Here is a 13,129-nt window from a genome sequence, read left to right as displayed (position 1 = left end):
CAGAATATTTACAAACCAAAGGTTGTCATCGAAATTTAGCCTATCTAGAGGTTGTAGACAAGGATGCCCGTTATCCCCATTATTATTTGCGCTTGCTATTGAGCCACTGGCAGAAAGAGTTAGGGGGCATCCGGAAATACATGGATATAACACAAAGGACACAGTGAATAAAATTTCTCTATACGCAGATGACGTATTAATTTACATTACAAAACCAGAAATTAGTATTCCAAACTTATTAAAGCTAATAACCCAATTTGGTTCACTTTCAGGATACAGAATAAATTGGAATAAAAGCGAAATTATGCCAATAAGGGAACATAATAAACAGATAATACAACAATTTCCATTTAAAATAGTAAATGAAAAATTTTAATATCTAGGTATCTATGTAACTAAGATATATACATCATTATTTAAAGCAAATTTCCCCCCATTACTGAACAAACTACATAAGAATATTCAATATTGGAAAACACTCCCTATCTCAATGGTTGGCAAAATTAATGCCATAAAAATGATTTTTTTACCGCAAATATTATACCTTTTTCAGACAATTCCGATATATCTGACAAAAAACTTTTTTAAAAAATTGGACTCTATTGTTAATGATTTTATCTGGGATTATAAGAATCATAGGATAAACAAAAGACACTTGTGTAAATCAAAAATAAATGGAGGCCTGGCTTTACCCAATTTTTTGTTTTATTTCTGGGCAGTTAATATTAAAAATATGAATTTCTGGTTGGAAGAAATAGATCATCAACCAGACTGGTTAAAAATGGAAAAGGAAGATTGTTTACCTTTTGATATTGGTTCGATATTATTTGCTACGTCTAAATTAAACAAAAAAATTTATAGGGAAAACCCTATAATATTTAGTGCTATACGAATTTGGAAACAATTAAAAAAGACATTAAAATTAGATAATTTATCACTTTTTCTTCCAATTGTGAATAATCCTTTGTTTAAGCCTTCATGGGTAGACGGGGGTTTTACACAATGGAAGGATTATGGAATTAAAAATATGGGACAACTTTATAAGGAAGGCACCTTTCTGACATTTCAGGAGTTGCAACAGACTTATGGTCTTCGTGGAAATGATTATTTCAGATATCTTCAACTTAGAGATTATGTAAAATCGAACTCCCAAAATTTTCGAATTAGAAATTCAGAAATTCTTGATGAATGTTGGAACAAACATCCTAATACAGAAAAATTAATATCTTATATATATAATATCTTATTAGACAGTGACATTCCCTCCACGGACTTATACAGACAAAAATGGGAAAAAGAATTAAACCAAGTAATTACGAAAGATACTTGGGAAGAAAGTTTGCAACAGATACATCAGTGTTCACTAAACGCCAGACATTCTCTAATACAATTTAAAGTAATACATAGGTTACACTATTCAAAAACAAAACTACATAAAATTTTCCAACATATCTCACCTAAATGTGATAAATGTCAACATTTAGAAGCTACATTATTTCATATGTTTGCAAACTGTATAAAAATTAAAAAATTCTGGGTAAATATTTTTAGCATAATATCTAAAGTAACCAGCACACAATTGGACCCAGATCCAAAATTAATTATACTCGGAATATTAGAATTAAATCAAACATTTAGAACAACACAAAGAAACTTTATGGATTATAGTTTAATAACAGGAAAAAAATTAATTCTAAAATTTTGGAAAGGCCCTACGGCCCCCACAATCAAAATGTGGATTATAGAAATGACGGAGACCTTAAACGTGGAAAGAATCAGATTTTCCCTGTTGGACAAACAGGAATTATTCATTGGAACATGGTCTCCTTTTATTGATTACTTAAAGGGTCAGAATGGTTCAGCACAGGAACCTGACTAGCACTCGGACTAAAGAATGGATGAAATGCTATACTTTGAAATGTACGAATATATCTCGAAGGAAGTTTTTGTTATTTTAATAAATTTCTCCATTCTTCTTTAACTAACTTTTTCCTTATCTTTATAATTTGTTTTTGTTTTTGTTTTTATTTTTCTTCTCTCTCTTCTCTTTCTTTACTTCATCTATTTCTTTAGTTCTATCTAGTTTAAAAAAAAAAAGGGGCAAAAGGTATTGGAGACAATATAATAATAATTGACAATATTATCAATTTAAAAATGTATGACTGTAAGTTATGTACCTATCTCCAATAAAAAATTTATCTTAAAAAAAAAAAAAAAAAAAAAATGGCGTACATGCTTCAGATACATTGGTTCACAGTATCAGTGCACCCAGATTACTGAATACAGTCGTGACTCAATAGTTGAATTTTCATGATGGAATTAATAACTGGGTATTTATTTTTGGATACATTAATATAATAGGCAGTGTCATATAGTGGGGAAATTGCCCAACTTGCCCACACCAAACAACGTGCCCCATCTACACTAGTCCCACGTGCCTGCGTTTGGCCCCTATCCCTCCAAACCTATCCTATCTGTACACATGTCTAAATGATCCTTAATCGTTGCAATAGTACCTGCCTCAACTACCTCCTCCGGCAGCTCATTCCATACACCCACCACCCTTTGTGTAAAAAAAGTTACCCCTCCACCTAAACCTACACGATCTCCCGGTTGCTAAACACTTTAACACCCCCTCCCATTCCCACACTGACCTTTCTGTCCTGGGCCTTTTCCACAGAGGGGCCCATCGCAAATTGGAGGAACGGCACCCCATATTTCGATTGGGCAGCTCGCGACCCAGCTTTATGAATATTAACTTCTCTAACTTCAAGTAACCCTTACTTTTCCTCTTTCTTCATCCCTCCCACATCCTTGTTCTCCGACCAGTCTGACTGTCCTCCTGATTAAATTTTATGCTTCATTGTATGCTTCATTGTCACCTTCCCCTAGCTAACAATGATCTATTCTACATTTTCTTTGAGCCACATCCCCTTTGATGTCTCGTTTTCACACCTTACCCTTCCATATCTCTGTGTCCCCCTCTCCCCTGACTCTCAGTCTGAAGAAGGGTCTCGACCCGAAATGTCACCCATTCCTTTTATCCAGTGATGCTGCCTGTCCCGCTGAGTTACTCCAGCATTTTGTGTCTATCTTCTCAACTTCTATTTGCAGTACCCAGACTGATGAAGACTAATGTGCCGAACACCTTCTTGACCACCTTATCTACTTGTGTAATTATCTATCTAATTACTAAATAGTATAAATTCTAAAAATTTGAAAACTTAATTTTTAATTTTTTAGAAGTGCCAATATGCTGTACCAGCAAGAACCATCACAAAAAAAAGCACTGAAGGCTTTTAAAGAGATTTTTAACTTATGTGTTTTTTTAAAGTCTGGTACAATTTACATAAATAGAAGGTAGGGGGAGTCTACATTAGCTAGGGGGAGTCATAGCCTTGAATTTTTTAGACCAGCTTTGTTGATCTGCTCTTGCCGCTGGCGTGGATCTTCATAGAGCTAAATTGGTCCCCGGAATTCGCTTCCACCTGGTTATCAAACCAACTCCCATTCGTGGAAAGCTAACACAACTGATCAAGTCACAGTCCTGGCCTTACTGGTTTGCAAAACTCAAAGAGTTTAAATGTCTCTGACAAATATTTCGAAACTTTGAAAAGCTCTTAAATAATAAGAATAATCAAAAGTGCAAAAACAAACATTAACACATTAAAAAAAATACAAAATGTGAAACAGAAGCGTGCTAGAAAAAGCTTCCAATAATGAAATGCTTTAACTAAATTAACACAAAGATTGTCGATTATATGGTACTTTATCTCCTCACAGCTGTTCCATTACATGGCAATGAATGGAGTGTTTAATTTGAGCCATGCTTCAGTGTAATATGTCATCTGATACATGGCACTTATTCCTATTGTGGACCTCCCAAAGTAATGCAGCGATGTGCCGGCATAGTCTTGGTCTTCACATTTTGCACTGGGCTTGAATCTATAACCATTTAGCATAGAGGCAAGAGTGATGCCAGTCCAAAATGGAAGATATTGATAAAGAATAAGAGTCATCTCAGACCTATGATCTTACCCAACTATACATGAACTCTGTTTACGTCATGGCATATTCATATATGCTCACTGATCATGCCAAGTGATATCAGTTATTTAGTGTAGTTTAAGTTTAAAAATATAACATGGAAACAGGCCCTTTGGCCCACCGAGTCTGCGCCGACCGTGATCACCTGTACACTAGTTCTATCCTACACACTAGAGACAATTTACAGAACCCAATTAACCTACAAACTTGCGCGCCTTTGGAATGTGGGAGGAAACCAGAGCACCCGGAGAAAACCCACAGGGGCACGCAAGGAAAAAGTGCAAACTCCACACAGAGAGCACCCGAGGTCAGGATCGAACCCAGGTCTCTGCCGCTGCGAAGCAGCAGCTCTACCAGCTGCGCCCCTGTACCTCCCGTCAAGAAAAGACAAATACATTAAAAATCTGTTTGCAAGTGTTTCACTGTCACTCTAGAAGCCTGGGACTTGTGTTAAAAGATGTGTAGTATCTGCTGCACATCACTCATTGTACTGCTCACATTGTGGGCATCTCATTATCAAATGCAAAATCCTGTTTGCCTTTAAAAACTGCAGTGGTATTATTCCTAGAACCATAAGAAAGACTGGTGACCTGCAAGGCTGAAACTATGGTATCAGCATGGAACATTTTAATCCCTGCTCCAAGCAACAGTTAAGTGCAGCTTCTTAGATGGGTATTCGGGTTACTCTTAACGACGTGAAGAATGGCCTGAAAGGTTAAGGATCTACCAGAAGAAGAAGTGTCATCCTTTAGAACCAGTTTGATGAACTTCATGCAATTTCTTTTTTAGCAACACCCAAGTACAACAGCACCCCCCAGGCATAGGAGCAAAGAGGTCCTTCTGCAGTTGTACAGACCCCTAGTGAGACCGCACCTGGAGTACTTTGTGCAGTTTTGGTCTCCAAATTTGAGGAAGGATATTCTTGCTATTGAGGGCGTGCAGCGTAGGTTTACTAGGTTAATTCCCGGAATGGCGGGACTGTCATATGTTGAAAAACTGGAGTGACTTGTATACACTGGAATTTAGAAGGATGAGAGGGGATCTTATCGAAACGTATAAGATTATTAAGGAGTTAGACACGTTAGAGGCAGGAAACATGTTCCCAATGTTGGGGGAGTCCAGAACCAGGGGCCACAGTTTAAGAATAAGGGGTAGGCCATTTAGTTCGGAGATGAGGAAAAACTTTTTCAGTCAGAGAGTTGTGAATCTGTGGAATTCTCTGCCTGAGAAGGCAGTGGAGGCCAATTCTCTGAATGCTTTCAAGAGAGAGCTAGATAGAGCTCTTAAGTATAGTGAAGTCAGGGGGTATAGGGAGAAGGCAGGAACGGGGTACTGGGAGATGGCAACTTGGATGAAGCCCCAGAGATAAACCAATAAACCAAGAAAGTTGTAAGAACACAAAGAACCTGAGTAACTCAGCAGATCAGGCAGCATCTCAGAAGGACATGGATAGATGATGTTTCGGGTTTGGACCCTTCTTCAGCCTGACATGGATAGGCAACAATTTTCGTCAGGACCCTTCATCAGAAACCCTATTCTCTAATGAGATGGCAATTTCAGGAGGTGTGTGAGGAAATGCAGAAACAATAACTGCTATTCGGAAGATAGACACAAAATGTTGGAGTAACTCAGCAGGGCAGGCAGCATTGCTGGAGAGAAGGAATGGTGATATTCGGGTCAAGACCCTTCTTCAGTCTAGTATTCAGTTATTTTGCTAATGTGATAAAAGAAACCCAACACATATTTAAAATTCATTGATCCTCAATGATGAATTTGATTTCAGTTTATTTGTTCTTTCTGAGTTGATAGATCACTGTCGATCTTTACTTTTGCTATTATAAGATAATCAGTAACATTTTCTGGCATCCTCAAAATGAGTTTGGGAAATGTATGCTTTAGTGTTCTTTGAAGATGTGCATTTGTGTGAGAGAGGACACTGGAAGGAAAGCTTTGAAGCAGCATTGTTTTATTCTGGTTTATATCCTGCGTCTACAGATGAGCTACCAGTGAAGAAAGTCCAACCTTTTACCATTGAACGGGTGGCAGAACTGGTAGAGCTGCTGCCTCATTGCACCAGAGACACAGGTTCCATCCTGTCTGTGGCAGCTGTCTGTGAGGAGTTTGCACGTTCTTCCTGTGATCGCGTGGGTTTACTCCAATATCCCAAAGACGTGTGGATTTGTAGGTTAATTGGCCACTGTAGATCGCCCCTGGTGTGTAGGGAGTGGATAAGAAAGTGGAATAAGTTAGAACTAATGTGAACAGGCAATCGATGGTTAGTGTGGACTCGCTGGCTGAAGGGCCTGTGTCTATGTTGTGTCTTTAAACGAAACTTAAACTAAACTCTGGTCTTGATCTACTTAGCAAAATCTATGCTGTGATCATTTTCAGATCCCTTTATTGACTCAGTTAGCTTCTTGCATTGATTTGATTGTAATTTGATTGTATTAAACCACAATTCATCATATTTTTGTAATTTCCTGCTGGGCAGTCTCATGCTGAGTGGCACTGTGCTGTACCCATCTTTGTCCACATTGGCTGGAATATAATGGAGGAGTATTGCAATAGCACTTGCAGTTCCTTTATGGTGTGGTTCCCAATCAGCTTGGTGAAAAGACCCAAGCAATTTACTGTGTGCACGCCTGCTCCCTGGATCATGGTTGGGGAATATGACAAATGCTAATACCCTGGAGCAGACATTCCTTTGCACAATAATCTGTGTCTTTCACTGGTGGCTGCAAGATGTGGCTAGTTTTGTTTCCGTGCTTATCTCTAGTATAGTTCTACTGCTTCAAGAGATCTTAGAACCACAGGATTTAATTTAGTTTGCCACTGAATATTTATTTAGCTACTGTTTCTATTTGAAGCAAAGTCACGTCTTGTTTAGCTAAAAATTCACCAGGTTAAATATCAATTGATAAAGTTGTTCAAATTTGATGATTAGTGTATGGAGTGGAGACGTTCAGTGAACTCAGGCCCAGTAAACAGGGACATATCAATTAATTAAAACAATAAAAGATTGCAGATGTTTGAAGTCCTGGTTAGGATAAAGGGTCTTCAAGCTGAAAAGTTCATTCTGTTGGAGACACAAGAGATTGCAGATGTTGGAATCTTGAGCAAATTACAAACTAAGTTCCTCCAGCAGTTTTGTGCTCAAGTCAATACCGTTTCCCTTTCCACAGGTCCTATTTCTGTGCTGAATAACTCTATATCTTAGTGTTTAAATTAATGATGGTACAGTAGTGCAGCGGTATAGTTGCGACCTTTCAGCGCCTAGGTTCAATCCTGACTACGGGTGCTGTCTGTCTGGAGTTTGTACATTCTTCCTGTGACCTGCATGGGTTTTCCCTGGGTGCTGCGGTTTCCTCCCACACTCCAAAAACGTGCAGGTTTGTAGGTTACTTGGCTTCAGCAAACAATTGTAAATTGTCCCTTGTGTGTAGGATAGTGTTGGTGTGCGGGGATCGCTGATCAGCATGGACTCGGTGGGCTGAAGGGACTGTTTCCACACTGTATGTCTAAACTAAACTAAACTAATAGAAAGATAGGGAAGAGAAGGGAAGGTAAATGGTACAGGTAAGATTGAGAGGTTAAAAAGATGTGTGCGTAGGGAGCTTGAGAGACACTCAGCAACTATATAGTTCATTATTCTCCCTGTTGAACCGGAATGATGCCTGGATTGCTGGGCATTAGTTACAGAGAAAGGTTGGACAGAATTGGATTGTTTTCCCTTGAATGCTGGCGTTTGCAGGGAGACCTGATAGAAGTATATAAATAATGAGAGGCATAAATAGGGTAGACAATCAGAACCTTTTTTCAATGATGTAAAAATCAAATACTAGAGAGCAATAGCTTTAAGGTGAGAGGGGTAAAGTTTAAAGGAGATGCATGGGGCAAGTTTTTTACGCAGAGGGTGGTGGGTGCCTGGAGCACGCTGCCAGTGGTGGTGGTTGAGGCAGCTCCGATAATGGCATTTAAGAGACAGTTTAATAGGCATATGGATATGGAGAGAATGGTAGGACATGGATAATGTGCAGGTCTTGCAAGAGATGGACTTGCCATTATGGTCGGCACAGACACGATGGACCGAAGGGTCTGTTCTTGTACTGTACTGTTCTATGTTCCATGTTGTTTGAGAATTTAGGGGCATATATGTGGATGTGTTTGGTGGACTGGTCTGGCATGACTGAATGGCTTGGGTTTCATATTTGTTGTTATGTTTTTTCCAGAAATTGACATTGAGCGTTGTGTGCGAGAGTCCATCAATCTTTTCTGTTGGACACCGAAAAGCGCTACTTACCGGCAGCACGCTCAACCGCCCAAGCCTAGATCAGACGGCAATGGTGTGCCCCGGCCATCATCCTACTACTCAGCGGACTATCAAGACGTGCCCAAGACTGATCTGGTGAGTACACCTGACACATCATTTACTGTAGCAAATCACATGGTGTTGGAGGAATTCAGCAGGTCAGGCAGCATCTGTGAAGGGAATGGGCAGACGGCTTTACTCCCAACCCAAAATGTCACTATCCATTCCCTCCAGAGATGCTGCCTGACCGCTGAGTTCCCCCAGCACATAGTGCTTTGCTCAAGATTCCAGCATATGCGGTTCCTTACGTTTCCTTTATTTACTGTTGCCTACGTTATATTGTTGACTTGTGTTCAAATTTCATTCTTAGATAAATTCTGCAATAAAAGACAAATCTTTCCTGTATTGGTCAATGTGAGGTTGGGTATTGCTGTTTTTTTAGAACTAGATTTTTTTTTGGTTTACTTTATTGAACTGTGGCAATGGAAAGGTCCGTTTAATATTCTATGGAGACAATCTTTCTATTGGAAGAGAATATTTTGGTTTGCTGCTCGGCAAAAGGGGATTAGCAAACTATTGTGCCCTCTCCAGTAATCTCACGTTTCAGAAGTGCAAACTTTCCAGCTGTTAGCCTGTAACTGATGACTTTTGTGCACTGTGAGTTGCAAAAAGCCAGCTCATGGGAACAAAACATTTGTCCAACCATGTGAGTTAATGTAAATATGACACAGATATTGGTCAACTGACCCCTTTAGGCCTTAGAAATATCTCCCGGTTAGATGCGTACAGCAAGAAGGTTTCCCGGCAAGCTTCCCTGTGGAAGGCCTGGCTCATCTGCCGGAGAAGAAATCTGCCGAGCCCGGCCCCTGCTCGCCCCAAAGAACAGGAACCGGAGAGGAGGATGAAGGGAGTTAGCAGCGGACACTGGATAAAAGGCACGAAGATATCCAAGATGGCGGTGACGGCGGCGTACGGGAGGAACAGAGGGCCGGTAAGCAGACCAGCTGCGGGAGGCAGTGCAGTGCACCTCAATGGCTGAGGCTCGGCTGGATCGGGCACCGCTCCAAAAGGCCGAGCACGCGGACCGGACATGACCTGCAGCTGCACAGAGCAGTGGATCAACAGTGGAGGACACCAACAGCTACGCCTGGCTAGGCCGACCTTGTATCACCACCAGGACAGTGTGCCTTCATGATCAGGTTAAGACACGTTGCACTTACAACTGGGAACTGAATGTAGCACCAAATCTGGCGATCCGTATACTGTTTCAGTGTACTATTGCTATACACTTGTACTGTATCTAAGATGTGCTTATGTATGGTGATACTTGTACTGTGACTCTATGCAAAAAGGAATTTCACTGTACCTGGCTGCATGTGGCAATAACATACCATTATTGATTGAAGTACCATTGATATCAAACATCATCGTTACAAGTAAATTTTGTAATTACTTCTAATTACAGTCCTGGGATCAGAGTAGAATTTAACGGATTTTCAATAGACCATGTTATAACTACACAAACAACAAATTAACAAGAAGCACAGAGTTGCCAATGCTGGCATTAAGTTGCAAGCACTTGAGGATTTAATAAGGCGCGTTATTTAAGATTCTATTTTTATCTCTCTCCTTGTGAGTTCATTTGTACTGCTAACCTTTCCATGCCTCCTCACGTTAGGATAAATATGCTTCTCTTTGGACATGGTATTAAATGTTTGGCCTGACCTGGCAGTTGATAAAGATCTTGCATCAAATGTGGTGGTAATCACAATACTGTGGCATGTTATCTCGAGAAAACTTCAGCCCACTCCTCTGACCACAGGCCTGTTAGGTTTCATTACTTTAATTAAAACAAAATAAAAACCTGAAATCAAAACAAAATAAAATCCTTTGTTGCCAGTTTTTAACAAAAATAAACACTGCTTTTTTTAGTTTTGAGTACGAGAATGGATTAACCAGAGAAACTTCTGAAGTACTTAGCCTTAGATCAAAACACAAAAACAGGGATGTGTCAGCTGGCTCATGAAGCTTAGTCACTGTAAGTACGAATCTAAACCTCTCTGGGTGGCACAGTGGTAAAGTTGCAGCCTTACAGCTCCAGAGACCCGACTACCGTTGCTGTCTGTACAGAGTTTGTATATTCTCCCTGTGACCGCGCTGGTTTTCTCCAAGTGCTGCCGTTTCCTCCCACGCTCCTCACGGTTAATTGGCTTCGGTAAAATTGTAAATTGTCCCTAGTGTGTAGGATAGTGTTAGTGTACGAGGTGATCGCAGTTCGGTGCGGGCTCAGTGAGCCGACGGGCCTGTTTCCACACTGTACCTTTAAAGTCTAAAGTTACACCTCAACACCACCGCTGTACACATCCACACTGGTACCAAATACTGCACGCAAAACACCAACTAAGGCTTAATTAAGGTTCTCCCCGATTTTTATTTTAAAGGTCCACTCATGATATAATGTAGAATCATGGAAATTAAGGGTCATGAACTTGAGCTTTTAAAGTCACACAAAAGTAGATGCAGTGGACTATTTTTCAGATTAGTGTCATCTTCCAGCGTGGATAGTCTCGTCGTCCGAGTCAGAGGGTGCAGACACTGGGAAAGGGGACAGCAACACTGCTGGATGTGGTTGTTGTGTTGGAGGATTACTGGGACTTGGGGAAATTATCCTATTTTCTTGGATAAGTTGTAGGGGTTGGTTGTAGCTTTCAAAGTTGCTCCCACTTATGACAAATGCATTCTAATGTCTCTGCATAACATCCACCATTATCCATTCCTCAGCCCACCAAGACAAGTGAGTTGAATGGCTAACAGAGTTTAATGCAAACAAGTGCAAGGGGTTGCGTTTCGGGGATGGCAAACCAGAGCAGGACTTTCAAAGTGAATTTAAGGATCCTGGAGAATGAGTAGCGTACAGGGATCTACGAGTACAGGTACATTTTCCCTGAAATTGACATCACAGGTAGATGGGGTAGTAAAGAAGGCATTTGGTATATTGGCCATCAGTCAGGGTATTGGGTACAGAAGGTAGGACGTTATGTTACAGTTGTACAAGAGGTTGGTGAGGCCGCATTTGGAGTATTGTGTTCAGTTTTGGTTACCTTGCCATTGGATGGAGGTCATTAAGCTGGAAATATTGCCAAGAAGATTTATAAGAATGTTGTCAGGACTTGAGGGCCCGAGCTAGAGGGAGAGGTTGGGCAAGCAAGGACTTTATTCCCTGGAGCGTGGGAGGCAGACATGTGATCTTAAGGTGCTGTATAAAATCATGAGGTGAATTAATGGAGTGAATGCCTGGAGCTTTTAATCAGGATAGGGAATCAAGAATCATAGGATATAGGTTTAAGCTGAGAGGGGAAAGATTTAATAGAAATCTGAGGGGCAACTATGTCACACAGAGTGTGGGGGGTATATGGAACCAGCTACCAAAAGAGGTAGTTGCGGTAGCATTTAAAAGACATTTGAACAGGTATGTGAATCTTTTTATCGAGTCCACATCACAAGATTAGAAGTTGTTCAGCTAGAGCATACAATGGCATCATGTGCTTCTTGTGCGTGGTGGTGGAAAGATTGGTGGAAACAGGGCCGCGATGTGAACGCTCTTTCCTTGACCCCAGATATGTGGATAGGAAAGGGATATGGGCCATATGTGGGCAAATGGGACTAGCTTAAATGGGGCATGGATGACTTAGGGCAAGGGGTGTGTTTCCATGCTGTATGACTCATTGAGTCATAGAATTATACAGCAGGGAAACACGCCCCTCGACCCAACTTGCCAACGAACATGCCCCATCTACACTAGTCCCACCTGCCCGTGCTTGGCCCAGCTATATACTAAAACCCTCCTTTGTTTGTTTGTTTGTTCCTGAACTACAGCGAAAACGGTACACGATAGCCCAACAATTTTAGGCCCACCTTACTTATCGTTGTCCCTTTGGTGCGAATGAAAGGTTTCATTGAAATCGGTGTTATATTTTTAAAGTTATTCACATTTTAAAGTTTAAATCTATCTCTTAGGGAGGGAGGGGGGGACAGAGGGAGGGTGGGAGAGAGGGAGAGGGAGGAGGGAGAATAAGCAGAATTGAGGGGGATGGAGTGGGGGGGACGGGAAGGGGGAGGGGAAGGGGTGGAGGGGGGAGGGGAAGGGGAGAGGGAAAGGGGAGGGGAAGGGGAGGGCAAGAGGGGGGTGGAGGGGGAGGGGGAGTGGAGGGATGGGGAGGAAGAGGAGGGGGAGGGGTGGAAGGGGGATGGGGAGTGGAGGGAGGGGGAGGAAGGGGGGGGGTCCACTTGGTCTAGTAACCCTCTAAACCTCTTCTACCCATGTACCTGTCCAATTGTTTCTTAAAGGTTATGACAGTGCCTGCCTCAACTGCCTCCTCCAACAGGTTGTGGCACCACCCTTTGTGTTGTGTTACCCCTCAGGTTCCTATTAAATCTTTCCCCCCTCACTTTAAACCTATGCTCTCTGGTACTCGATTCCCCCCTACTCTAGGCAAAAGACTCTGTGCATTTACCTGATCCTCGAATAATTTTGTATACCTCTATAATAAACCCCTAAGCCTGCTCAACTTCTCCCTACAGTGCAGGCTTTCAAGTTCAAGTAACATCCTTGTAAATTGTCTCTGCACCCTTTACAGTTTGACATCTTTCCTACAACATGAACACAAAATACTAAATGTGGCCTCACCAATGTCTTATTCAATTCTAGTTTAGTTTAGAGATACAGTGCAGAAACAGGCCCTTCGGCCCACTGAGTCTGTGTCAACCAGTGAT

General features: G+C 41.2%; 1 protein-coding gene across 2 annotated transcripts in view; it reads left to right on the top strand.

The window, feature by feature from the left end:
- tbck (TBC1 domain containing kinase) overlaps positions 1-13,129 on the top strand; it is a 201,133-nt gene that overhangs the window by 136,308 nt on the left and 51,696 nt on the right. For both annotated transcript variants that reach the window (XM_078411595.1, XM_078411604.1), the window contains exon 23: positions 8,277-8,452. In XM_078411595.1, coding sequence (XP_078267721.1) covers positions 8,277-8,452 — 176 coding nt within the window. The remainder of the gene's footprint in view (positions 1-8,276; positions 8,453-13,129) is intronic.

Source organism: Rhinoraja longicauda, chromosome 1 (genome assembly GCF_053455715.1).
Source record: "Rhinoraja longicauda isolate Sanriku21f chromosome 1, sRhiLon1.1, whole genome shotgun sequence".
Lineage (NCBI taxonomy): Eukaryota > Metazoa > Chordata > Chondrichthyes > Rajiformes > Arhynchobatidae > Rhinoraja > Rhinoraja longicauda.
The sequence above is the reverse complement of the archived record's forward strand: the minus strand, read 5'-3'. Positions and strand labels throughout refer to the sequence as shown.